General features: G+C 35.7%; 2 protein-coding genes across 2 annotated transcripts in view; one reads left to right on the top strand and one right to left on the bottom strand.

The window, feature by feature from the left end:
• Positions 1 to 22,198, top strand: CCPG1 (cell cycle progression 1). Its single transcript, XM_068410208.1, has 10 exons — positions 1 to 116; positions 4,849 to 4,920; positions 8,703 to 8,817; positions 9,803 to 9,879; positions 10,077 to 10,284; positions 11,289 to 11,412; positions 14,490 to 14,743; positions 16,955 to 17,076; positions 18,130 to 19,535; positions 21,459 to 22,198. The coding sequence occupies exons 2-10, from the start codon at positions 4,861 to 4,863 to the stop codon at positions 21,637 to 21,639; spliced, it is 2,547 nt and encodes an 848-aa protein (XP_068266309.1). The 5' UTR covers positions 1 to 116; positions 4,849 to 4,860; the 3' UTR covers positions 21,640 to 22,198.
• The window catches only part of PIGB (phosphatidylinositol glycan anchor biosynthesis class B), a 9,737-nt gene continuing 3,994 nt past the window's right edge, over positions 22,187 to 27,929 (bottom strand). The window contains 8 exon segments of the mRNA XM_068410209.1: positions 22,187 to 22,576; positions 22,578 to 22,682; positions 23,266 to 23,328; positions 23,330 to 23,407; positions 23,409 to 23,444; positions 23,446 to 23,455; positions 24,198 to 24,408; positions 26,744 to 26,830. Of these exon segments, the coding sequence (XP_068266310.1) occupies positions 22,523 to 22,576; positions 22,578 to 22,682; positions 23,266 to 23,328; positions 23,330 to 23,407; positions 23,409 to 23,444; positions 23,446 to 23,455; positions 24,198 to 24,408; positions 26,744 to 26,830 (644 nt within the window). The 3' untranslated portion in view covers positions 22,187 to 22,522.

Genomic DNA, 27,929 nt, shown 5'->3' on the forward strand with positions numbered 1-27,929 from the left:
CGCCGCCGTGCGCAGGCGCCGGGCCGGGCGGGTCGGTGGTGTTTTCGACGGCGTCACTGGCGGCTGCAGCCGGTGGCCCCTCGTCCGTGCAGGGCCCCGCTCGGGGCCGCGCTCAGGTAGGCGGTGGGACCGGCCCGCGGGGGGGCGGCCGCCCTCCGGCCTGGCCTCGGTGCGCGGCCTCCCAGGGAGCGCGGCGGCCGAGGGTGCGGAGGGTTGCCTGGAGCGGGGCAAAGCCCGGCGGCGCTGGGGCCGGGGCAGCCGCTGTCGGTCGCAGGGAGCGAGTAACCGGGGCGCTGCGGGGCGGCCGCATCTCTGCGGCGGCCGAGCGGGCTCCGCGGGCGGCGTTCCCCGCCGTGCCGGCCCCGGCCCCGGCCCCGGCCCCGGCCCGGGCCGCCAGCGTTTGCCAACTTCCTTCTCTTTCGTCATCTGCCTTTGCTTCTCTGGCTGATGCAAGGCGTTCTGTTTCATAAACTGTGCTCTTGTCGCTTTAACTGTTCTGGCACCGTGCCGCTTTCTGTGGCAGGTGTGATAACACCTATGAGAGAGGAGTAAGGGGTGCTGAGCAGGGAGTGCCCGGCTTTGGGGTGGGTTGGCCTTTAGAAGCCACGTTTGCCTTACTGGAAATCATAACAAGGAAGTAGTCTTTATGGGTTGCTAAATGCATTCATAAAGAAGAATGTTGCTTTGGGAAAGAAATTATACTGCTTAGTAGAAATAATAAACTTGCATGAAAAACCTGAAGTATAATATCACTATAACAAGTTTTTATTTCTGCTGCTCGACAAAGAAGCTGCTGTAGAAGAGAACTGTGAGTTTTTACTTGGAATGACAGCACAGCAAACTCTAGAGAACACCGATTCCTATCGGTGCCTTGTTGTTCATCTTTTTCTTTGTCAACGCTTATTGAGGGGTTTTTTTTAGTCTAGGAAATCCTCTTTTAAGATGGAAGAACTTGGGAGTTTGTTTAGACTGGAATGGTTATTCTTTGAGAGACTGGTATTTATTCTGCTTCACAGTGGATAAATAGGATGTGGTGTCTCGTGTTTATTTTTATATAGATATATGGGATAACTTGGTATTACATTAACAACAATACATATGGCTGTAAACTTTTACACCTTATGCTCTGGTTTGCATTTGACTAAGGTTAGGAAGGTAGTTCACACTTCTGATCCCCTGCCTCCACCCCCAATAAAAATACATAGAGGTTGAACTCTCAGTATAATGGATATGTATTTTGTCTAGGTAGAAATTTAAAAGGCGATGTCACTGAGAGCGTAGGACATTCGTGGGCCTAGAATCAGCTTTGCTTCCAGTTTAAACTGGAGTATAGAACAACTTGAACTGTGACCTTCTTTTGAAAAATAGTGGCAATGGAGGTATTTAGTGAGAAGCCAAACCAATGAAGCTGTGTGTAGGGGGTGTATTTTTCTTTTTTTTTTTTCAATCTTTGCTTCTGGCTTGGCCTGACATACGGGAGATGCGGAATACTCTATCCTCCAGTTACCTCTGCTGTTACTGGACTAGAACCCATTAGCATCATCTTGATTCATTAGGAAGTTTGAAGGCTTCATGTCTGTTTAATTCCTGCCCAAAGCTACTTTTTAAAAATAGCTTGCATTCAGGAAGACAGTACCAACTGTATGCAGCACCTTTGGGCTGGTAGGAAAAGCATACTGCTTCTTAGTGGGTCTTTGTCATTTGGTGGTGGAGAATACAAGCTGGTGAAGATTTTGTGAGTAGGTCAATTTAGCCATTGGGCTCAGATTAGTCTTCTGTATTTCAGTTTACTTAAGTGACTGGATTTGACTTCAGATTTAGTTATGACTATATGGGTTTTATTAATCTTCTACAGAAAACAGCTGTTTACTCTAGCTGATTGAAGTTTAGGAACACTGTACCTAGGTACTTTTATTAAAGCTTTTTAGGCTGTTTTGTTCTTTTAGAGCTAACTAATTGTAATTAATAAAATGCTTTACTTTTGATAACTCTTTTGCACATGTATGTTTGCTGAATGTGCTTCTTAGGAATATAGTGACCCTAGAGATGCCCTTCAGTCTGATGTCATGCTGTTTTATCATCATAATTTTGATAAATTTAGCAGTTCTACCCCTAAACCTCAGTGATTTTGTAACTATTCTTTTTTTATTCCATTCTTTTTCTTGATATTAAAAATTTTTCTATTTTGGAGATTGATCACCTGTATACAGTTAAATATGCTGTATTAGTATAATATTCTGGTTGAATATGAGATAAGGGACTTTTAACTCAAGGCCATTTATCAAGGCTAGCAAGTAACAGAAAATGATTGTTTGTCTGCTTGTTCCTCTGTTTTTTTTTAATATGTTTTGGTTATGCCACTACCCACATAGTTAGGTCCTGAAGCTTTGGTTTGGGAAGGGAAGACAGATATTTAATGCTCTGATCCTGGGGCTGTGGTTGTGTATTCAATAGACTTGGTTTTATGCAGTGCTCAATTACCTGTCAGTCTGTGATCTGGATGGAGGGGGAGAACACGATAGCATTTATGTTGAGTTAGCCAGGGCCCATGATGAAATGCTGAGTTAGCTGGAGGAAGACAGACGTTACAATGTCCAGCACAGAGTCTGCTGTTAAAACTTGCCCTTTCAAAATTTGTAAATGACTTGTATCAACAGATTTTTTTTTTGTCTATTAAAGGATTTGCATTATGTGTCTTCATTGTTTTTCATCCAGCACTGAGATACACTAACACTAGAATTGCCATGTTATGAAACCTCAGCCTGAATTTCTTCCACAGTGGAGATCAGGCTCGCTAGTAAGTACTGGGTAGCCGCCTGTGGTTACACAAAAGGCTTGGTTTTCAATGACAATAAATTTGGTACTCTTATGATCGCTCTGTTCACTGAACTGTAGAATAATTAAACAGGAATGTTTTTATACTGATGAGAATTCTTAAAAGATAATTTCAGATCACGAGTGCAGTTTTTGCAACATAGCCAGAGATGTTTCTGATAGGTGGCAAGTTCTGGTGCTGGTAGTTACCTTCCTCTGAAAGGAATACTGCTGCTGAATGCCTGGAAAAATTCAAAATAATTTAAAGACGGCAAGCAGATGTTGATGTCTCATGAGAACTCTGGAACACAGTGTTTACCATTTGGACATTTGTTATTTTGATGATTGAAGAAGTATGATTTAAAAACCAGTAATGATTAAAAAAATTTTGATTGAATACAGTATGATTATAAAAAACAAAACAAAACAACCAACCCCCAAAAAACCCCACAGCTCCCCCCACCCCGATGTTCCCTAGCTGAGATTCCAGGAAAAGCACTAATGAAGGAAGAAAAAGATCTAAAGGAAAATGACAACCATATTCGAAGTAGGGCTTTATAATAAATGGAAATCCAGTTTCTCTGTAAGTTTGATACCCAAGTGGATTGTTAGTGAATATTTTTGCTTTATAAACTGTGGTTGTGATTGTCACCATTGCCTCTTTTACAGAGCAACCCCAAATATATTAGTTGAAGTTGATGAGGAAAAGATGTTATGTTAGAAAAATGTACGATAACTACCATAATGCAGAGATATGAGACAAATGTTTAGTGTATTTTTTAAGAAACCGAAACAGAATTGAAAGTTTCGTATTTTGTTGTGCAAATTTCTGTCCACACTGGCATATTTAGATGTTCTAATTCAAGGTTTGTGTGTATTTTCTGTGTTAACTGGGAGTAAAGACAGAACTGATAATAAAGTAGAGAGTAAATAAATTTAAACAAATTGGTGCTTTTCTCTGTGTTCTTACTGGAAGTAACTAGGTGTGGGAAATAAAGCAGATGTCTGAAGTTCTCAGAACTCTCTGCTTTTCTATAAAATGATGATTGTATTGACAGCTTTATTGAACCATGATTTCTTTTGCTGTTTTATTACATTGGATGCATAACTTAACACACAATTGATTGGAAATTGTTCTATTTTTGGGAAGTGTTTTTTTTTCCCCAAGATAAATCTATAGTAGATTTTATTTAACAACTTAATATATTTTTATTTTAAGGAGCAAGAAATGCGTCATTTTTTTTTTAAAGTCTTTCTGTTCATTAAGAACTTTAAAAAATAATCTGAATGTGTAACAATAATGAATACTCTGTAGTCCTGGTACAGGAGAAAAAATAAACAGGCAGCTTCAGCCAGACAGCTCTCTTCTGAAAATAACTACCAAAGTCATTCAGTAGTATTGTAACAAGGAAAATTTGTACTTCAGGTTTTTTCGTTCTGTTTTTGTACTCTCCCGGTACTCTCTCAATTTTCCTCAGAATCAGTATTTTTAAGAGTACTTGAAAGGAGTGGAAGAAACATGAAATACTGTTTTGCCCAGTGGCTGGAGAGAATTAGTTCCAAAAGATCCTAGTTTGTGTCTTCTCCACAAAAAAAAGTGTTTTGCTTGAATAAACTGTAGTTTCTGTGCGTGTAGTAATTCAGAAATGACTTCACCTACTGAAACATGTCTTAATGATTCTACAGACAAATTTTAAATTTAATTACTGATTTATTGGCTAGCCTTGTGCATGTGTGTTTTTAGCTAGTCTAAGAGCTTTTTGGCTGGCTAACATAGGTATGTACCTAGGAAAGCCATATTTGCTCCAAGTATAAAAAAGATAGTAGGAAATACGTACAAAAGAACATATTTTCTTTCTAAACTTTTATTATCTCTTTTTTTTTTTCCCCAATTTCAGAATAACTGTTTATGAGTTAGTATAGTGTTCTATAACATCATAATTTGGATTTTTCTGTTTCTTTATTTTTTTCAACAGAGCAGTGAAATTACGTGTCTTGCATGTTAAAAGATTTTACTTTTACTTTTACTTGCAGTGTGCTTTGAAAATGTGTGAAAATTCCAGTGACAGTGATTCATCTTGTGGCTGGACTGTCATCAATTATGAGGTACCCAATCTCAAATTAAAAAAGTTCTGTCAGTTTAAGACTAGCCATATGCAGTAAAATATTATTTCAGCTTCTTAGTTTTTGTTTTATGTGGGTCTTGCATATCAACAGATAATATAGAGAAGAGATTTATAAATAAGAAAACATAAACCTACTGTTTAAAAACGTGTATCCTTTACTGTAGCTGATACGAATTTTGTTATTTAAAGGAATAATTTTTTTCTTCAAAGATTTTACTTTGAAGAATTGCTAGAATTTTATGAGATGCTCTCCTTTGTTCCATCTTTCCAGGAAACATTGACATTCTATGTAACTTGTCTGTTGTTTCTAATATATTTCTTCTTTTCCTTCCGAAAAGTGAAGCAATTAAAAGTCTGTTGGGAAGGGATTCGTTGTTGCGTAGGTGTCTGCAGGGTAGGCGTCTAAATCTGATGTTGGTTTCTATGTTTGCATTGTATAGATTAAATAAATAGAATTAATGTAGTCTAGAGAGCAGCTAAGGTCAGCACTTACGTTTGATCAAATGACTTGCTGTCTTGACCCACTGACTGTATTGATCGTAAAGGTGCCTTGAAGAGTTGGCTCAGGTGTAGACACTTGAAGTTAGGTGAGATTAATGTTTTATTGTACTTTCTCCTAGGGGTGAACAAGGCAGGCCTAAGTTGCTCAGAAACTCTCAGGGGCCCTACCTGTTAGTGTGGACCTCCAATATACTGTTCTGCTTTAGTCCTGAGGACTTTTTTTATCTCTTCAGATCTTGGCTGATGTGTGGGTATAGTATGGGCTGGTTTGTTTTTTTTTATTTGTTTTCTTTTTTAAGTATTTAGCATTGCCTTGCAAACTGAGCAGTTTATTGGGCCAGAATCCTCAGAGCAGATTGGTTAACTGTTTTCCTGGAATGACGCTTAAATATTGACTGTATCTTCTTGGTGCCTGCCCCAAAACATTTCAAGGAACAGTACTTGAGATATTTCATTCATAGGAGAAAAGCAGGAGATAATGGGAAGAGATCATGGGTAGTGATCAGCTGTTTCTCCTTCAGTGCACACTCTCCTATTTGCAGATTATAATGAAAACCTGGGTAATTCGAAAGGCAAGCCATTGCAAGCTTGTGATTGTACTCAAGTTTTGAAAGCTCAGTTCAGTTTCAAAAGTGAGAGATATGGTGTGTGGCTTATGGTTTCACTTCTGTTGGCAGCAAAGTAGTATTTAAGAGATGGTTAAAACTTCTTTTCCTTGTTTTGGGTTGGATGACAAGTTAGGAATCCTGTCACCAAAAATGAAACAGAAAACCCACTCACTCCGGTCCTCAAGACCAAGTAGGGCACAGGAGTGCACAGGCTGCCAGACTTCAGAGACTTCTAATAAAAGTGGAAGGATTTAGAAGTTGGCTACAACAGTTGGGTTATTCAGCTGTAAATCGCAGGCTTTATTTTCATACTTGGGATGGTTATTTTACACTGTACCTGAAAATGTGTTATGCAGTCTAAATAAATAATATAATAAAAAATTGTAGGAAGGCAGGGATTTGTCTAGCCAAAGCAGAACAGGTTTCTGTGGTGTAGGGATTTTCTGTTACCAGTTACTCTTCCCTAATTAAAAGAAATAAAATCATTCTGATTGGGGTGGGAAAACACTGGTATTTAAGAGCTCCCATTATTGGCGTTCTCCCAGCAAGACAGCTTTGAATATGATGATGAAAAAAGTAGAATGAATGGGATGGCTAGATACCCTTCAAACACTTGTTATCCAGGAAAGGGGTGACATGTGGACTACTGTATACTTCAGGAAAATGATTTGGATATTTAGGAAAGGGCAAGAGCTAAGGATTAAACAAATTTGAAATACTATAGTATTAGTTTCTCGCATATTATTGCGACCTGTATTGATGTTGACACAACAGAATCAGTTTCTGCATTTGTTTTGCCATTTACAAAGACACCAAGAGTGGCAAGAAATAGCAATTGGGTTGATTGTGATAGAGAACTGACAGCTGTGTGTGCTGAATTTAGTATCTGCTTTGAACAGAGAAGTGATGGTGTGTATCACTGGACTGCTCTTAAGAAAGGACCTGTGAATTTTGTGTAGGAGTGTAGGAAAAAGAGTGTAGTGAAGTAACAGTATCCTTTCTCAAGCTCTTTGCTGTTGATGAAATGGAAAGGTGATGGAGGTCTAGCAACAAATAAAGCGAATCGGAGAGTTCAGACATCCACACCAAACGGCACATGTTTAAAAAAGAATGGCTTACCTTGTACTCAGCTAACCCAGTTTCTTGGTATTTTAGCTAAAATTTTCATCTGTTTTAAGCTACGTTCTTGGTGTTTGCCTTGTTGTGGAGCCTGGGCAGACTAAATTTTTGTTGTTTTTTTTTTCTTCTTCACAATTTAAGAAATGAAAGTAATGGTTCTATTACACCAGAGAACAATTGTCATGTAATAAATCTATATACCTATCTATAAAACTTAATCAAGCCAAAAACCCCAAATAACTTTGTATTTTCTTTCCTGAGATTTCACTTAGATTTTAGTAAGTTACTTATAATTGAGTGGTGAATTTCTGCAAAACATGTGAGATTAAAATTGTGATACTTTTGTAGTCAAAAGAAAAAAAAATATTTGTCAAATTACTAAAGTAGTTAATTTTTGAAGCCTTTTAAAAAGGAACATAACTTTGTAATGTGATTGTAGAACGTATCTTATGCAACTCTTTGAGGTATCTCATCTTCCTGAAGTACAGTCTCCTCTTAAAAACAAAAAGATGTTTGCTTGAGTCCTGAATTGAGACATCTAGGGAAACTGATCTGGAGGTTTTACTACTACTGTAATTTCACACCTGCTATTGCAAAAATAACTATCTCTGTTTATAAAAACAGCTCAAGTTATTTATGGATCAGAGTGACTTAGTATTTTTCAGTTATGTGTTGCATGTTTATAGTTTTCTAATAACCTTACTTGTGTTCCATCTGTTCTTTTAAACAAAAATTACAATATGAATATTAAATATTTAGAGTTGTCAACCTTGCCTTTAGTGCCCTGCAGTCTCCAAGCGTTGTTTATTTTCAGTTCCTGTTTTGCTCTGAGGTTGTTGCTGACTGGCAGCTGACTAATAGCTAAGGCTCCTTTCTGGATTAAAGACAGAAATCCAATTTAGAGATTGTATAAATATTTGTTTTCCTGGTGTCAGAGATGTACTATTAAAACAGTCATTCAAATTCGCTGACAGGAATTTGAGATGGAGCAGAGTTATACCTTTTTTTTCTGGTACTGTTACCAGAGTTCATGATGGTACTCTTGAAGTTCCATTTTTTTTGGAGGTGTGTGTATTTACATCCAATACATGGACATGTGTGCAAGAATTAGATCACATATTCAAAACTCATTTGACCACCTCCTCTGTTTCTCTAAATTCTATTTAATAAATAAGATCTAATAAAGCTAATAGAAAATAGTTATTTAAAATACTTAGCATAGTTGTTAATTGATGCCTAAATTGCCTTTTTTTTTTTCCCCTAGAATTCTCCTCCTTTGCCTTTTTTTCAGTGGTGATCCTAAATGTTACACACTAGCAGTTGTTTCCCTCTAGTTAATTACTTGGTATTTCTTTGCCTTTTTTTTTTTTTTTTTAGCTTTTCTTTGCTTAAAATCTTCTTCAGTTTTAAAGGTTATTATTCTTTTCTTTTGTTTTTATTATTATTAGTGTTCTGTTTTTTTTGTAACCCTTTCCTTCTACTTTACTGATGAAAACCCTAGTAACTGTAATGTTCATTTAAAACTCAACTCTAGGGTTCTGACATAGAGACAGTGACTTCAGAAAATGGAAGCACAAATGATAACCATGAGTTTGTTTCAGAAGAATACGCTTCTTTGCAAGAAGAGGAGCAACCAATTGGTTTGCAAGGTAAGCTATTAAAAAGAGGAGCAGTTCCATAAAATAGGTGTCTGTTGTAGCATTGGCACAAAATTAGTATTTTTAATAGAGTTTGTATGCTTTGTAGGCCTCTGTCAAAGTGCTTGCTCAATCAGTGTTATGGAAAATATTCAGTCATCAACTTTATAAAAGTATTTTTTTCATTAAATAGATGAAATTAGTAGAATGTCTTTCATTTTGTCAATACTTTAGGTGTGTTATAGAATAGTATGCACTGGTGTTGCTGGAAGATAGTTTACCGAAGAGTTATTGATAATAGGAATTTACTATGTTAACCGTTCCTTAATAATGTCATAGATCAAATAAGAGTAATTTGGAAGGAACCATCAATGCTTTTACACCTAAAAAATAACATTTTGGCACTGTGTTAGCACTTCTTGATTTGAAAGTGTAAGTCTGGTGCATATTAATATAATGAAAATCCTGCCACTTATTTTAATTACTAAATTTAGTACTCATTTTGTTCATACTGGCATGAAAACACAGACTCAATAGGTTCGGCGTGCAGTTGACTGAATTTGAGCTTGGCCATGTTTGCAAATTCCTAACCTCTCCTTGTAGAAACAGGACTAGACACTCAAACTCCAATGACTATCTGGAAAATATTTTAATTCTCCTAGCATACAAATGTACTGTGGTATCAACTTACGGTATAGTGTTGGTTTTTATCAGTGTTTTTCGTTTATAGGTTACTTGCATTATGATCAGTATGAGCATTTGAGTTTGTGTCCTCCAAAACTTTGTATTACACAATGACAAATTGGATTCTGATGTTTGTTAGAGGGATATTAAAAATGAGATTTAGTGTATTTTTAGAAAACCTTCCCTGATATGAGTAGATATTAGAAATCTCTCACAATTATACATATTTTAATATTATATGGGAGTGGGCATAATTTGTGGAGTTACTGGTTTTAATCCCATGTTTGTTTGTTTTTTCTTTTTGTTTATATAGCTCAGTGCAACAGTGGAGAGATACCAGTGGTAGATAATACTCTGTCTGCTTTTGAGGAAACTCAGACAGTTCCAGAGGTAAATTATATTATATTATTCCGAAGCTTCTGTAAGCCCTATGTGACAATGCCAAACAATGTTTTAAAGGCGTTAAAATAAAGATACTGATTTTTTTTTTTCCTTTTTGTAAAGCATTAAGAATTCTTGCTTTTCTGTTTTTAGATTACGTTATATTGTATGTATCGGAATAATTTTTACGTTGTCCATTTCCCTAGGGAAAGAAAGAAAAAATCCCTGATGATGGATTCTGCGTTGGAACTATGAGCGATGATTCTGACATTGTTACACTTGAAGCTCCAAAACCAGAAGACCCTCAAAGTCAGGAAGAAGCTCCAGCTGATGGTGAAGAAGCTCAAAGTTCAGAGGATTTTAACATGGGTTCCTCCTCTAGCAGTCAATATGCGTTTTCCCATCTAGAAACTGGTAAGAGCAATAAATTACTAAGCAGCTCTGTGCAAAAATGTCATGGGGGTGGGGGGGAAGTTTTGCTTAGGGAACCTTCTTTGTGTGGAGAGGGGAAGAAAATTGGTCTTGTTGAGTACATGTCCGAGTATTTGCAGTCTCTAGGACAACTCTAGTTGCCCTAACTCTAAAACTTTGTCCAAATATATGTCTGCAACCTTTTTATTTGAAAGCATTCTGTCCCATTAAGTGTTCACTCTTTTAAATAGAAACTAAATTTCTAGCATATTTTTGAGAATTAAAATGACTTTTAGTTCATAGAAAATTGTAGGTTTTCTCCTGGCAATTTTTTTTTTGCTTTTGTAGAGTTGGTATAAATAACTAGCAACTGGGAGAGAGTTGATTTTTGGGGCCATGAGGGCTAATAGCAGCATGACTACAAAAACTTTTTGCTTACCTTCATAGCTATGTAGAACATACATATATTTTAAGAAACTCCCAGTACTAAGCAGAAATGCAACACATGATATTCAGGAGGAAGGATATGAACATTTGGCCCATTAAAAACAAACAAGCAAAGACAAACCCCAATAAACCCAAACAAAAAAACCTTACTGTTGTGTTACTCTAGCTCTCTAGTCTTCATTTTATTTCTGTTTGGCTGCTTATTTGTAATCTTTTCTATTCTCTTTATTCTCCATAACACTTCTGTGTAACAGATTTTTACCTTTCAAAGTAAGTTTATTACAAGAACAGGATTTTTCTTAAAATACTGTTTTATCTTAGAAGTAGAATAAAGCATCATTAAAGGTTCATATATCTGTATAGTATCCATTGGAATCAGAAAATCACAGCTTAGCATCTAATTATGACTAGTGATGATTATAAAAAAGCTGTTGCCTTCTTTAAGTCTCTGGATGACTTGACTTAATTTTCACTCTAAAATTTGGTTGACATTTTTCTTTTAGGGCTGAGTTCTAAAAATGTTGTTTTTTTTTTCCCCCCCATGTTTTTGTACACAAAAGTCACTTGGCTGGAGAAGCTGAGGAAGATTCCTGGTTGTGTAAGGGGATGGGGAAATGAGGTGAAAGAGCATGTGTCTCACAGTCTTCCTTTCCAAGGTGGTGTGATTAAATTTGATCAGCTTGTGTAAAGCTGATTGCGTATGGCTTGCATGGAGTGTTCTTAAAATTATCAGTAGCAATCTGACTTGATCTTACAGTAATGATATTCCAAACAGATGCTGAAAGTCAGTCCTCACTGAAGAATTTGGCTAAGCTGTCAGTGTTTTATTTGCTTTTTTGCAAAAAGTTACTTATATGTAAATTTGGAATGGGCGTCAGTAAGCTTTGTATTACATTTTAATATGTATGCTTGACCATTTAAATGAATGGTTCTTGTTGGATTCCAAATCTATATGTAACTGGCAAAAAGAATATGTTCCTTCTAACTTAAGCTGATTTCAGCATGGTCTTAGTGCTGTGTGTTTGATTGACCAAGTATTATAGAAAATGTCTGGAGTACTTTTGCATTTATTTTAAATGCCAGAGTTTTAGCAGTCAAAATTTTCATGCCACTTTTTGGCAATGGAAATCTTTGTCATCCACTTCTTGTTGAGTTTTCTATTGTACTGGAAAAGGATGAGCTTCAGATTTTCCTAGTGTAGATACTAAAACATTGTACAAGGATTTTCTGCCACTTTTACTTGCAAACCAATTCCTGTTTAGGCTGTTGTCGACATGCAAACAGAAATGTTTTAATATTGCTTCATGAATGAAGTTAACTAGCAGAAGCGCTCCTATACTGAAATAAACTACATCTAGGCTTGAGACATGTCTGTGGAGAAACGTTGAAGAAAATCACATTCTTAACTGACATTGTTACTTCCTCTGGTTTCTAGTGTAGATCTGACACTTCAAAATCATAGCAGAAGCTAGAATTTTGGACTGCTACTGTGGTCACACTTTGTTTCATTTATACTCCTTTTTATCGTGTGAATGTTAGAGTACAGCTTTGTACTGCATTCTTACAGCAGCTGTAAGGCAATGTCGTTCTTGCCTGAAAGTGTAATGCTTTTGACAACTTGCCAGTAAGTGTTTATGAATGGCTCTAAGTGTCTTATGGTGTTTTCTGTTTGCTTTCTGATTGTCTGGGGTTTTGTTTGGTTGTTTGTTTTTTTTTTTTTTTCCCTTTCCTATACTTTGCTGTCCAGTGTATATCAAAGAATTTCCCATTTGGGTAGAAGCAGCTTGTTCCTTAACCACTTTTGTATTCCATGTGTGTAAGCTTCTTTGGTTGTTGAAAAATCCTAAAAAAAAAAAAAAAAAGCAATAATAACACTGTCTTACGAAATATGTCCTGCATAATCCTTTATAATGTCTGACCTCTGCGTTCTAGTAAAATACCTCTCTCCTGACTAATTTCTGAATGCTTGTCATTATTGTCCAGGACTGGGGAATTATGTATGCATCTGCTTAAATGACTGATTCTAAAATAGTGTCCTTTTCTGCCAAGCTATATAAATTCATTTAAGAATCTGCATGTGGAGTAGCTGCTCAAGTGATTTGTCTTTATCGCAGTGTCTGCTTGGTCAGTCTGGTTTGACTAATTGACTAAAATGGATTTTTTTTAGTAAGAGAGGAAGTTATCTTTCATTATCTGACATGTTGCTTGTCCATGGAGTTGGAAAGTAGACATGTATTCTAGATACTAATTGGCAATCTTTTTGGGGATTGATGCAATCACTTCTATTAAGTTGGAATTTATTTTCAGTGAAGAATCTTAATCGGTAATGCTTTTTATAGATAATGGCTAGCACTGCTTTGCATTCTTGTCTGTTCAGTGATGGGTGCATGGCTTTGCTCAAAGAAATGATTTTCAGTTGTGAAATGTTCAAGGACAGTAACTCTGTATTTATATTATATTTGAGCAATGATCTCTGATACAAGAATGAACAACCATATTTCTAGAAGGAGCATTAGCATTGCGTAATTGTGGGCATCAAATTTAGTGTCTGAGCAGTAGCACTTCGACATGTGCTGGAGGCTCCGTTGATCACATTGAGTCTATTTCAGGCATGTGAATAAGGTACATCAACATAGATATTGGAAAGCTGCTTTTTCATCCTGCTACTGCTTCCCCATGATATCTGCCTTACACTTGAAAATGATGCTTTCAAAGGAGGGAGATTAAATAATCATTACTTATATACTGGATTTTAGAAATTTATTTACGATATATGCAGCAAGCATTTGTACCACTAATAGCAACAAACAATTATGGCTCTTTTGTTATTTTCCCAGTTAGAATATATGGCTTTTGGGCCATAGGAACATGCACATACAAATGGTGTCACAAATACCATTTTACAAAAATGCTATAAAAGAGATTTCTTATGGTTAGAATTTATTCTTATCTCTATCTTGGCTGATTCAATCTTCCAAAACATCAGTCAGGTAATAGAAGCATTTTGGATTCAGAGTCTTAGGGAGAGAAACACAGAAGCACCTGAGTGGTTCTTTTCCTGTGCAGTAGTGGTTGAAAATGGCTTTTTTGAAAGGCCGGTGAAGATATTAATAGGTAGTATATGGTAGATATTAAATGTAAACAAAATTACATATTTAAATAAATTTGCAATGCAAAACTTTGCTTGGGTATTTATAATACCTACATTAATGGAAGTTCAATGGAATTTTGTCTGCAGCTGCATGTAGGTCGCAGAATGAAGTTTTTTCAGAGTATATAATAAAACCATGTCTGTCTTTTAGGAGGCTTTCTTTTAGCAAGCCTTTCTGTTGCTCTTTTGTTATTAAATAGTTCAGTCTCAATATCTGTAAGAGAAGGAAAACTGAATTCTTAACCTTTCTACCTCTCAAGAATTTGCAGAGGCAGTACATGTAGGTGTTTTAAGAGGCAGGATTGTCTGAAAGAAACACTTGCTTATGAGTGAATGATAAGGTATGGGGAAGTGCCATACAGTTTTTTGCTGATGATGTCATGACTGTATCTTTTCCTTTTAAAAAATGAAATTTCAACTTTGGAGATCAAGCATTCCTTGCATAATATCCAGCATAAACTATCACATTGAGAATTTTTATTTTGTTTTATTAATGTGCTGTAAGATAAATGCCAAATACATTTTGCATAAATATGATGGATTTTGGTACTCAAATTGATTTTTTGCAACAATTAATGCATTTTAAAGACTGTTCTATGTTGGTTTTCAGTTTTTCGTCTCAGGCTAGCAATGATGAATCGAGTAGTGATGAAACTAGCAATCAGTCCAGTCCCACAGTACGAAAACGTTGGGCTAAGAAGAGGCTGATCTCTAGCTTCGAGGCTGAGGGTGAGTCACCTGCTGAACCAGAGTCTGAACCTCCCAGAGAAGAGCAGCACAAACGCCAGTTCAGTAGCGGCCTTAACAGATGCATCATACTAGCTTTGGTGATTGCAATCAGCATGGGCTTTGGACACTTCTATGGTGAGTTTATAGAAAATAAAATACATAGAATCAACATTTTGCATAACAAATACCATTTTATTGTGACTCTGATTTTTTTTTTTCTTCTTCTCTGCTAACAATCTAAACCTAAAATGAGAAAAAGCGAATGTTAATGTATGGATGGTATAGGGAGGCCGTTCAGTGGTGCACTTGTATTTAATATACGCTACTTTCAAATTTAAGTAAATAAAATTAATTTTTGGTTGCCCTTCCAGATAGATATTTCTTGTTCTCATAATGCAGTATGTACCCTTCATTTTTCACATCTTTTCTTTTGAAATAAATTTGTGGTAGCGCTTGTAATTCCTAACAGCATTCACAGAGTTATTTCAGGCTTTTGTCCCGTATGTACTTATCTGGGAAATGTAAGAGCAAGGCATATTTTTTACAGGAGTTCATAGTATCAATATTTTTCTCTCTCCAGTGGAGAAAAATACGCTGTAGTTGTCCTTGCAATGCCAGAGTGGTTTAGGGAATCCAGGATAGCAGCAATTTTTCTGTGTTCAGTGTGTTGCCTGAAGTTAAGCATTACACAGATTGTTACTACATTTAACAAAACAGCAGAACTCATTACAGATCTAAATCTACGTAGTGCAATCCTGATCTTCTAAGATATGTGTGTTATGATAAAAGTGATAGAGGGCATTTATTTTTATCTAATATTTCCTGAGTAGTTTTAGTTTTTTATGAAAATATGCCTTCATAAGAAGACTTGTGATTCAATTGAGACTGTGAATATGATTCTAATAAGATTTGAGTTTGACTAATTGTTAGGGGTCTAAATTTTGACATTTATTTTGAGATTTATAATAATTTTCAGTTGACCCTGACTTCTTTTGTTCTTAGGTAAACCTGAAGGTAAGAACCATGAGTGATGTATTGTGGATGCTGTGCTTGCATTCAGATTTCCTTTTAAGGAAATAAGGAGACAAACAGAGTTTAAGTGTTTTTCTGTAATTCAGGTTCCTCTTTAACATGAACCCTTTACACTAAATGATGATTTTTCAGAGGCAATGTTCAGATTCTTAGGATCAATGGACTACTTCAAAAGTATGTATAAAACGTAAATATGATAACCAAATTTACTGTCAGTATACTTAAATTCACTTATGCAACGATCTATACTTCAATAAATGTTTATTAGGAGTCGCAAACTTAAAATCATTGCTGTAAAAATGTTGCTTTCCCTTAGCTGAATTGAATTATTGAGGTTCAACTGGATTAATAGAGCACTGTCTTGGTTTAAGTCATACTTGATCATGCATTTAATAGAAATTGAGAGCACAAAAAATTCCTCAGTGTAGTAGTTTTGTAGAATTTCTTCTGTTTAATAATACACACCCCCCCTTCAAATACAGAAATAGAACTCTGCATATGCTGCATTGGTTTTGAAAGAAATACCTAACACTTGCTGTTGCCATCTGCTGTAGAGACAATTCAAGAGAATCTTAAAAGCAAAGAAATAAAAACTACATCAGTGTTAGGATTTACGGAATGTGTATAGGTAGGGAAGTATCAGTGAAGAAGTTTTACGTGACAGAGAAATTGGTGGCTAGTACAATGAAGGTATTTTTTCAGAAAACTAGTGTGTCTCAGCATTTATCTGACAACTGAAAGATAGGATATTTGCTTACTCTTCAGCCTTCACTCATGGATAAGAATGACAACATAGAGCCTGCAAATACTTGCTGTGCTAATATCCTCTTATTCTTATTCATGTAACTTTACTTAACAGTAAAAGTTGTAGTTCTGAAATGGATAATGCATGGACTAACGGTCTCCCTTTTATCCTGATTGGCTTGCATGTTACTAAAAAAAAAAAAAAAATCCACAAAAAAATCACATATATCCTTTCCTGCATAACTTTTGTTGTTTTGTATCTAACTTATTTCTATGTAGTGTTCCAAAATTCCTTCATTTGTTATCGTCAAATAAAAGACAGTGTAATAGCAAATTTTTGGGTCTGAGAAATTGTTTAGCATTGGAAGAAACAGAATCAGTATGTAACAGTCTGGTTTTATAATCTTTATTTTGTTACAGCTAACAGTTACTAGTAAGTACTAGGCAGAAATGGCAAGGTAAGAATGGTTTTGAATTTGCAGAGAAAATGAAGGTGATGTTTAGGTTCATCTGTTCCTCTAACTACATAATGTAAGTCAGACTATCAAAAGAAAGTTTTCATCTTTGTAGGTACAATACAGATCCAGAAACGTCAGCAGCTGGTGGCAAAGACACGTGAATTAAAGGATCTGAAAGATGACCTTTACCAGTGCCAACAAGAGCAAGCAGATAAAGTGTATCATAAAGTGGGGGTAGGTATGAGTTTAGCTGGAAGTCATTGAGTTATTCTGTCATTATGTGTGTAATTTACACAAAATGAAATTGATTTATCACACAAATCCATTACATTTTTTTCTTTAGTAAGTTCTTTCTGAGACTGTCATTTTTCTTTCCCCTGAATTCTTGACAAAGATTTTCTATTTTGATCAAATTTGTTATTGGGATGTGTTTAAACGTACTGTTTTTATGTATGTAGTCTAGGAGTTATCTGGACACAGAGACTTGTCTCTTTCCTTATGACATAATGCCAGGTTGTCATTAATGAAGACAGCTAAAGTAGAACATGCTGGTAAAAAACTATTATAGGCTGAACCTACAGGTTTTGTGAATTTGCTTTCTAAATTGTCAATAGTTATTAATTTTTTAAATACATAACCTGTACTGTTAGGTTTTTACTGTTAGATCATTCAGAGAGAACATTAAGGAGTGCTTTGTGTGTCTTTTTTTTTCTTAAAGTTTTCTTTTATGTTGCTGATAGCAGCATTTACACATAATTCAATATGTTTAGTTCTAGAGTTTGTCAAGGATGCCAAGAGACTGGCACTGTTGTGTTAGGATACAGTTACATGAACGTGTATTTTCAGCAACAAATTTGGTTCAAAATCAGTTCCTGAATGTCTGCCCCAACTGTTGGATGCCCTTGCTTCTGCTAATGTATTTGGTTTTGTAATCTGTAAAGCCAGTTTGCTGAACGTCAGTCAGCAGCAGACGTGCACATTTTCGTTTCCTTTTAAGATGGATCAATTCACGTACCCAGTTTACTATCCTTCAGCTAGTTAAACCAATACAAGCGAGGGTGATGACCTCCAGTTGGAAGGGGGAGCCTCTCACGTGGTCTTTGTTGCCAAGAAAGTGTTGGTGTGAGATAAACAAACTAGCTCTATTTTTGCATCTTGCTGCAACATGTGTTACTGCATCCAAAACAAGAAGTAAACTCTGATTGGGCCACCTTGCTCTTCATTTTTCTAGCTGAAATTGTAACAATTCTAATTGTTTTATTTTTGCTTGTTTTCTTTGTGTATTAGTCACTCAAAGGAGATCTTGCTACGTGTTTGACCTCTACTGAAGTGGAGAAGAAATCCTTTGAATCTCAAAAAAAAAGTCTTACTGCAGAAAATCAGCACTTAAGAGAATCTCTAGAGAAGGAAGAAAAAGCTTTGGCCTCACTTCAGGAAGAATTAAGGAAGCTAAGACAACAAATTAGAAACTTAGAAGATAAAGGTACTAGCGCTGAGTCTATTGTAGTGGAAAATCAGAAACTAAGGGAACATTTGGAAGAGGAAAAGCAAAGAAACCACAACTTTCTTAGGCAAAAGGAAACACTCTTTGCAGAGGCACAGATGTTAAGGAGAGAACTGGACAAAGAACGTCATGTTACAGAAGCTCTAAAAAAAGAACTGGAACAGTTAAGTTCTCGTCAAACACCTGACAATGCTAATGATGATGATACATTGAGAGAAAATCAAGAAATAGAAATTATGCGAGGAAGACTAGTAGAACTAGAAAAAAAGCTAAACTTTGAGCAACAACGCTCTGACTTATGGGAGAAGCTGTATGTTGAAGCGAAACACCAAACTGAAAAACAAGAAATGAATGAAAAGGGACAAAAGAAAGGTGCTAAAGGGCAAAGTAAGACTAAAAGGAAATCAAAGGAATCATTTTTTGGTTCAGTTAAAGAAACTTTTGATGCTATGAAAAATTCCACGAAAGAGTTTGTAAGACACCATAAAGAAAAGATTAAGCAGGCTAAAGAAGCAGTGAAAGAAAACCTGAAAAAATTCTCTGATTCTGTAAAGTCTACATTCAGACACTTCAAAGATACCACAAAAAACATCTTTGATGAAAAGGAGAAGAAGTCAAATAATAGAAGACATGAGGCAAACAAGAAAGCGCGAACTTTTTACCGAGAACATAACTCTTATGAGAATCTGAAGCACATGCATTACAGGGGACCTAACATGCCAAAAGAATTCAAAGATGGAAGAAAGCATCAGTTTACAACATTTGAAAAAGATACAGATTCACAGAAACATCTCGATGATCCTTTGTGTAATAGAAAACATCCGTCTGTCCTAAAGGGCTGCTCTGGTATTTTTGAATGCGCTCATCAAGAATTCATTAGTCTCTTTAACAGAGTATCGGATCCTATCAGGGTGGATGAATTTAATCGGCTAATGAAAAAGTATTTGCAACAAGGTGTACATAACTTTCATCACTGGAGAGAACTAGAAAATTTCATCAATAAGTTTTTTCATAATGGGGTATTTATACATGACCAGATGCTGTTCACTGATTTTGTTAATGATGTCAAGGACTACCTGGAAGACATGAAGGAATACCAAAATAATAATGAAAAGGTTTTTGAGGATTTGGACAAATACATCTACAGATACTACTTTCATTATGATAATTCACCCCAATATGGACCCAGGTTTGTTTCCATGTTTCCTGAACTTAACACCATGAAGTAGTCTTTGTAATGACTAGTGTCCTTGTTCTAATAGGTGGTCTTCTAGCATGTATGTATATGTGTGTGTGTATATATATATATGCTGGAAGACTTTCTGAAGGACTCAATGGAAATACTAGATTGTGTTATATAAAGTGGATCTGTAGTACCTTATATATAAATTTTGTGTGTGTGATGTTAGTTTGGGAGGCACTACAGATCCAGTGTACATAGCACAATTTAATACTTCTACTGAGTTCCTGCAAGAAGGATTACTTTAGACTGAACAGCTATGATTTGCCTATCTGATGGAATGAATAAGTAGCTCAGAAGAAGCATTAACTAGGACTTCCTTGTTGTCCTTCCTTGAATGAGGTGGTTTTTGGATATATTTGAGCAGTCTCAAAGCCTTGTTCTGGCAAGTATGTTCTCCGCTGGCTTTTCAGGGATTTCACTACTCTCTTGTAGCTTAGTATAATACTGAGATAGTCTGTATGCCCAGAGCAGAGCTACTCAAATGGCAGGCTTTAGTTTGGATCCTGACCCTGATTACGTTTTGTTCAGACTTGATTACAAAGGTCCTTGGCATGAATTGTTTCATACGTTACTTTCCTGTATCTAATGGTATTCTCAGGGCTTCTACAGAGCAGTTGTGGTATGCTGCCTGGCCAGCCCAATGGTGGACTGTTACTACTGCATAGACTTCGGTGAAAGAAAATTAAAAAAGCAGCCTTAATATATGGTGTGGAAGTTGCTCTTTCTGGAACACTTATGTGTATATATTATGTGGCTTTTAATATCATTGCTATTACAAAATTGGCTATGTAGTCTCTTGTGTTAATGTTTATTCCAATCAGGTAAGAAAAAATGTGATATATTAACTAATTTATAATACACAAGAAGCTGTCCTTGCAGACATAACTGAACTTTTCTAAATATGCTTTGCACAGGGAATTTAGATCAAGGTGCAGTTCTTCAGTCAGTCAGGCTTGTCTTTTGGACCTGTATTGTTTATTATTTCATGTGTTTTATTGCAGCAGGAAGTCTGAATACTTAACTACTTTGGGGTTACTAAATATTATGTGAGGTAGTACTTTCTCTTATTAAAAGTTGAACCATGAGGATGATACTCCTATTATTAGCTACCAAGTAGCCTTTTCAATGTGTAATTTTGGCCAACAAGTGACATAAGTTTTTATTTATAGACCAAGTACTTCCTACTAATTTATTAGTAAAATGAACTTTAATTTTTAATTTAAATACTTAATTTTTGAGCACTTTAATTCAGTTTGCAGAAAAACAGAAGCTCAAATTCAATTACTGGTAGTATTATACAGAAGTTTGTATGATTCTGAGGATGAAAATAACCTTAGCTTAGCAGAATGCTAGAGACGCTAGTCATGTCATAACAGCATGTACTATAATAGGACTGTTTGCAACCAAAAACTGCAGCAGGTGAGGCAGCAGTGTTTTGTCAGTGCCCCCTCTCTCTGTATAAATGTACTTACTGTACACGAAAACCTCTGAAGTGCCTGTGTTTACAAAAAGCATGCTTTCCTAAGGGTTTGTAAAGTTTTCACTATAATAACTGAAGAACAGATTTGAGACCTCACTCAAGCATTACAGTAGGGATAATCAAACAGGTGTTTACCTGGCTTTATTCTAAAAAGAACTTCAGGCAACCAGCTGCAGAGCATTTTTATTTGTAGAAAGGATTTCTTTGAAATATACAATCTTATTGATGATTTAAACAAATACCTCCCCCCCATTTTGTTTACAAGAGAAAGGACTACTTCTTTTTTCCAGTCAACCTTAGCATGGTAAAAGCTGTTCTTGACAGTGTGTTTCAAAATGACTTGAGAGATGCTTTCATAATAGTAATAAGCTTTTGTTTACTCCTTGCAGTCGACCTAAAAGGCCACCTTTTACACAAACTGAAAATTCCAGACACGAAAAACAAGCTCAGAAGCACCACCACCGTAATAAAAGAGAAGGTAAATGGCATAAACATGGTCGCACTAATGGAAGACACATGGCAAATCTTGAAATAGAATTGGGGCAATTACCCTTTGATCCAAAATATTGAGTAATTTATGGTAAAAATAAGATTAGAATTAATAATTCACATCCTCTTGGAAAACTAATTGTTTTTCAACAAAGCAGCAAGTTTTTTTCTCTAAACAATTTGATTTTATACACATTTTTGTTAAAAGGCAGAAGTCAAGCTTTTTAATTTGCATATTCTGTACTGTTGCTTTAACTGTTGTTTGGAAGTGATGATAGTTTGGGTGCCAGCAGTATTGTTGCAGAAACTAGGCATGCAGTGACTTGTGTATGAAAACTATGCTTAACTGCATTCCATTAGTGTAGTTCAAGCTTTAGTCATGCATAACGTATCAATAATGAAGTCCAATGTTTGATATACTAACTTCATCTCATCCTTCAAAAAATAGGTCTACATTATGGTGTAATGTATTTGTTAGTGCTTTGTAATCTTGTACTTGCTTCTTGTCTTTTGGGGGGGTTCAAGAGCCTGTTGAATTGTGAAGAATTTGGTGTGCTGCATTCTTATGAGCTTGCTGATGAAAGCACTTGAAATGTCTTGCATATTGTAGAAGAAAAATAAAGAGACATTGTGGGTAAAAGTCTTTATTTATAAAACAAACCTAGCATAGCTGTACAGTTCTATAAAAATGGTCCAGTCTTGTCTAATTTCTTATTGTTTAAGTAGTCATATGGCAACTTTGGTCTTCCTGATGTTTTCTAGTGTTGTAAAGCAGGTCAACACCCCCACCCGGCCATACTGCTACTGAAGGTGCCTTCAGGAAGAGGTTTAGCTGTTTCCAGCCAGCCAAAAGCTGCCTAATCAGACTTTCCCATTTGACTTACCCCATTTCAGACTCACTATTCTCTCCTCTCTGCAGTACAAGATCTTCTAAGCATAGTACTACTATGCAAAACTGATCTCATTAGGTCTTAGTTCTAGAAACTGATCTTCAGGTATGATTAATTTCAGTCTTTTTTCCTGTAGATGTAGATGTGGCTTCCAACTCGTCCTTGAGGTACATGAGTGTGAAAGACAGTGGCCATTTTCTCATAGCCCCTTAAAGCTAGAAATGATGATATGTCCTGTAAATGAACATACATTAGTTTCCACAGTCAGAAAGTGTAGTTGGGAGCATCAGAACAGTGTTCCAAAGTCTTCTGAAAACCATCAGTTCAACTGTCCCCTGGAAGTTTTATCCTTTGTTTTAGGAAGGACTGCTAGAAAAAGAGGTACCTATTCCGTTTAATCTGTCTGGGGTGGATATTCACCAAGACACTGTTGTTTTGAGTACATGGACTTCGTAAAAGAATTGAGGGGAAAAAGGTACTCTGACTGCAGGCATTTTTGCTTGTCATGGTTGCTTACTTAAAAGTGTATGGTTCTGGGGACAGACTGCACATTTATTTTAATGTGGCTTGAGGAGAATTCCATAAAACAGTACTTCATGGCATGTAGAATTTGCACAGAGGAGAGGGCATACATGAATGTTAAGTATATATCACTGGAATGGTATCTATACTATATTATGGACTAGACAGTTCAATTTTCATTTAAGCTGTGTTTTAAAAAGTTATGGACAACAATTTCACAAATCTTAATAATAAGTCTCCCTTAATTCATTTTGTAACTTGACCTCAAAACTAGTTTGTTTCATCTTGCAGTTACCATACCTGTTTCTAGCACACTGAAGAATATCAAGTGACTGGGTAATAACGTATCGTTGTAAAAACTCCTTATTAAGCCAGCCAAGTGGATTAGAGTAAAATACATCTGCTTCATCAATATAGTTCTCATTTCCGGTTAGGTCCTGGGGGACACTGAAGGAATCTCATTTTTAGAGGACAGATGAACATGACTAGGGAAAAAAACAAAACAAACACTTCAGGATAAACTGACCAATATAAGATACCTCAGTCAAAACCAAAATTGAGTAATTACTTTTTTCCCCCCAGAGTCATATTTTCTTCCCTTTTGTACTTCATATGAAATCAAAAGTAGAACAACTGGATTCAGCTCCAAACTGCTGTGACTGTGTTCTTAGCAGTTCACAGAAAGCAGATTTATCTTAATAAAAATACCATCTGCATTACATCAGTTTCTTAAAAAGGTACTTTTCCATATCAGCTTCACTGTTTGTATCTGCTTTAACATTTTGTTTACTTGCCAGGATCTATTGCAAACTTTTTGGAATAGTGACTTCAGTCACTGTATGTTGTAATTACATTTCTTTACTCTCTAGGAGCAGAAGTGAAGGTAAAATTAATACATTTTGACTGTAACAATTAGTCTTTACTACAAAAGTTACCATAATGAAGCAGTATGAATTACTTTCAGAAGTCATAAGACTTACTGCATATCCTCATACAAAGCTATTTTACAAAAACGGAATAAAGCTTAGATGCTGAATTTTATTCTGTGATATAAGCATTTGGCTTATTTCCCCTATTCATTCTGTATTAACTGCATGAAAAACCAAAACACTTCCTGGATACATCTATCCATCTCAATTTATTAAGCTTAGAAAAAAAAAAAAACAATCTTAATTTCTGCTTAAGTGTATGGATTTTAATGTAGTACACTGTTAACTATTTTAATACCTGTAAAATGGAGTAGAGTGGCATGGCATCATGATGAAGACAAAAGCTTGTGACTGGTAAGAATTATTACAGAGTTGCTGTATGTGACTCATAACATCAAGAGAGCCCCGCTGGTGAATCAAGCCTGTATACAGGGCTGGGAGCAAGTTTGATAAAAGCAGGAAACTCGCTGCAGATTTCTTCCATGCTTTCAGGTGTTTCAGAGAATATCCTAGAGAAACATTTGAGTAAGTTTGAAACAAATACTAGCAGTTCCACACAGTACTTTTGAAAGTACCATAACTTACTGGAAAACCGTTACTCAGTTGATAACAATACCTTGCTTTGAGGTATTTTAATACAGTGTTCTTTCAGTCTTTAAATGGAAATCCAACGGTTACACTTTGCCCTTACTAACTCTCAGATTTAACGGTGTAAATGTTAAGCCCATACCTGTCTCTTGAAGTACAGAAGTATGATTTTAAAGCCAGTGCTTTGTCTTTTTAGAGCTTAATTTTAATTTCTCGTGGGGAAAAAAATAGTCCATTCAGTAGTTTGGATGAATGATATGTGGCAACTTACTGCTGTGTTCTAATTCATACATATCCAAGTAGAGCCAGAATAAATGGTAACTACATGTGCTTTGGTATGGCTGTGATATTCTTTCTCTCCAACATGCTGAAAGCTACAGCATTCCCTTATTGTTGTTCATTTTTGAGCTACTATCCTTGGAAAAGCTTACTCCTCAATCTTCTTCCATCTGCCATCCCTGCTTTTCTTGAAGGAGCTAGTAATAGGAAGAGACATTTCTCCTGGTGGGAGATAGCTGTATAAACCCGCTCCTCACAACCACAACTTAGATGAACCTGGCACAGAAGACAGCTTCACATCGCAACCAGTCTGGAAACCCTTATTAAGTCATGTGCTTGTCAGTATTAGGAAATAAAAATATTTTATGCAGCCTAGCTCTGTAAGCACCCTTACTGAATCACAAGAAACAAGTGAGAATAGGCCTGTTTCAGAAGTCAGTAACAAGTAAGTTAAATTAGTCTTCGGCTGGCCTGTTCTGACAAGTTGCAGATCTTTATCTCAGATGAAAACAAAGTCCACTAATTAGTCTGTGGTTTAAACATGACTGGAAACATTCTATTACAGGCATTTTTTTACTGCTTTTGTGAAACACCCTCAGCTTATCTTTAAGCGTGCTTGGAAATTACTTTGAAATTCATGTGGGGTTTTTTTCTGCTTTTATTTATAATATTCTGAGCAATTTAAAGACCTCCTTGTAACCACTGAGTTATCAGAAAGAACTTAAGTAATTTTTTTCTTTACTAAAGCGTCCAAACAGATCATACTTTGCTCTTGATAAATCAAGGAAATGACCTCATTCTCTTGTAGACATGACAGAGGGATATTAACAAGAAATAGTGGTCTGATTGGAACTTTTCTGCATGTGAGGTAGAACTGGTTTATCCTAAATCTGCTATTGAACTGAACATTGAAGTAAGCCAAGACATACTACATATTTGATCTCAGTAGAGAGCAAAATTATTTAAGTAAGATTTACTTTTGTTCAGACTAGCAAAACAGGTTAAAGAAAACTACAATTTTCATTGATTCATCTGCTTTGAACTTGTATTTAAACTAAAGCTATACAGCTTCATGTTCCAGAAGTTTTAATCTTTCCTTTGTAACTTCTCAGCATACTAGACTTTACATCATGATTTTGCTTTTCCTATAGATACACTAGTGTTCTATAGATACACTGTTCCTACAGATACACTAGATACCTATACACTCTAATACCTAGTTTTGTAAAATATAAAATACTTCCTTATTAGCCTCTTTTCTGTGTTTAAAAGAAAAAAACCCACAAAACAAAACAGGAAAAAAAGATAAATGAATACTGTGAAAGTTTCTATTAAAGTATCAGGAGAATCTTAGTTAGCAAAAGCAATATGCTTTCCAGTTTAAACTGTGGACAGATACTCTTTAAGTTAACTGAATTAATTTAGGGACCTTATTCCTGTTTTAACAAATTCAACTTACTATGCCTGAAGGAAAAAGCTATCACATTAACTGCTCTACAACTTCTGTGGGAAGTAGCCTCCAGCTGGTGGCTGATCAAGAGCAGACAGAAAACTAGCATCATCTACTAACACACCTGAATCTAGAAAAGGATAATTTTAAGTTTTCAATATTTTTTTGTTGCATACTCAAAGGCATTTGTCAGGCATATTTGAGAGAAGCAGGTGGAAAAATACTACAAAGGAGCCAAGGAACAAAATTCACTGTAAAGGTGGCATTGCTAAAAGGTTAGGAGTCGCTGAGGCAATTTTCGTATTTTTTGCAGGAAGTACTTTTATCCATGCTAAGGATTCTCCATCTGTATTTCAGTCACTTGCTGTTCCTTATCCTTTTTTTTTTTTTTTCCCCCTAGCTGTAAGAAAAGGTTAGGCTAGTTCTAAGAATCCTTTGTCAAATACCTACATTCACTATTAACAGTCTCTCTTTAGGTAAAAATAATATACAGGGAAGATTGCAAGATATTTGAAACCAATGCTTACCACAAAAAAACATGCAAAATGGTAGTACTGGATAGATGAACCTGAATTCTTTATGGCTCAGCATGCTGTAATAAAAGAGAGAGAATACTACAGCAAGAAAGTTAAATGCATCAGTTCTGTTGACAAAATATGACAAAAAGCACTTGCATGTACTAAAGCTTTTGACATTGAAGCAGTTTAGAGTAAAAATGCAAATTGTCACTTTTTAAGAACATAATGAGTACTTTCAAATTAAGATTATTTGGTCAGTTTAAACCAAGCACTAATAAAAGTACCTGGCTACTACTCTAGCAATTAAGTGGTCTGATTCTATGACTACTAAATATAACTTAGGCAGGACTTCACAAATTTGCTTTCTCTAATAAAGCACAATAAAAAGTGTGGATGGTAAGCTAAGATTCAAGTACACATTTGTATGTGACAAACTAACATTCATCTCTGCTAATACAACTTCACACAACTTCCCATGCCCACTTTTGGGGCTTTTTTGGGGATTACTGTAAGACTTGTGTTATGGGAACGAAACAGGTTCTTATAAGACTAAGGGAGACAAAAAAGGCTTAAAACCAATAGAACTACATCCAGTTTTGAGTTGGATTGAAAGAAGAGATGTCATTTGTGGGCTCGCTACTGTTTTGCTATATTCTGTTATTACTGTAGTCCAATACCATTTATTACTTAGTATTTATTAATTTGTGTTTAATCTACAGTTAATTCTGATGCTTTAGAAACAGCTTACCTTCTCTTCTACTTCTCAGCTTAAAATGAGACATACAATCGTATGATAAATGTTAAGAGCTGAATGTAGACTTGTGAATTGAGTGAGTTTTAGAGGCCTAAGAACGTCTCATCTTATTGGGGATGTACTGAAGAACCAAATGAAATGGTATTTTCATTAACAGGCATCTAGTAAACACAGTTTAATAACTAGTTCTGTTGTTGCTTAAACACCTGTTAGGTGATTGAGTGTTTGGTTTTTTTAATTTTCCATTGAATTTTATGCTGAATTATTTTATTTTTAAGGGGGTCTAATCAATTCTAAAAATACATGTTTGGTACAAGAAATAGTATTACATAAAATTCTAGGAACTATTGTATAATTGACTGCATTTCTTGGAGTATTTGAATACAGTTTTCTATCACTTAACGTGAATACTGTGCTTTTTTGTCCTAGAGAGAACATGAG

This window comes from Nyctibius grandis, chromosome 11 (assembly GCF_013368605.1).
Source record: "Nyctibius grandis isolate bNycGra1 chromosome 11, bNycGra1.pri, whole genome shotgun sequence".
Classification (NCBI taxonomy): Eukaryota; Metazoa; Chordata; class Aves; order Nyctibiiformes; family Nyctibiidae; genus Nyctibius; species Nyctibius grandis.

Excerpts from the sequence above, each read along its gene's own strand:
- CCPG1 (XM_068410208.1), top strand. The coding sequence starts at position 4,861 with ATGTGTGAAAATTCCAGTGACAGTGATTCATCTTGTGGCTGGACTGTC. Across the intron at positions 8,818-9,802 it reads GCAACCAATTGGTTTGCAAG|CTCAGTGCAACAGTGGAGAG; the intron begins GTAAGCTATTAA and ends TTGTTTATATAG. Across the intron at positions 17,077-18,129 it reads AAGTGTATCATAAAGTGGGG|TCACTCAAAGGAGATCTTGC; the intron begins GTAGGTATGAGT and ends TTTGTGTATTAG.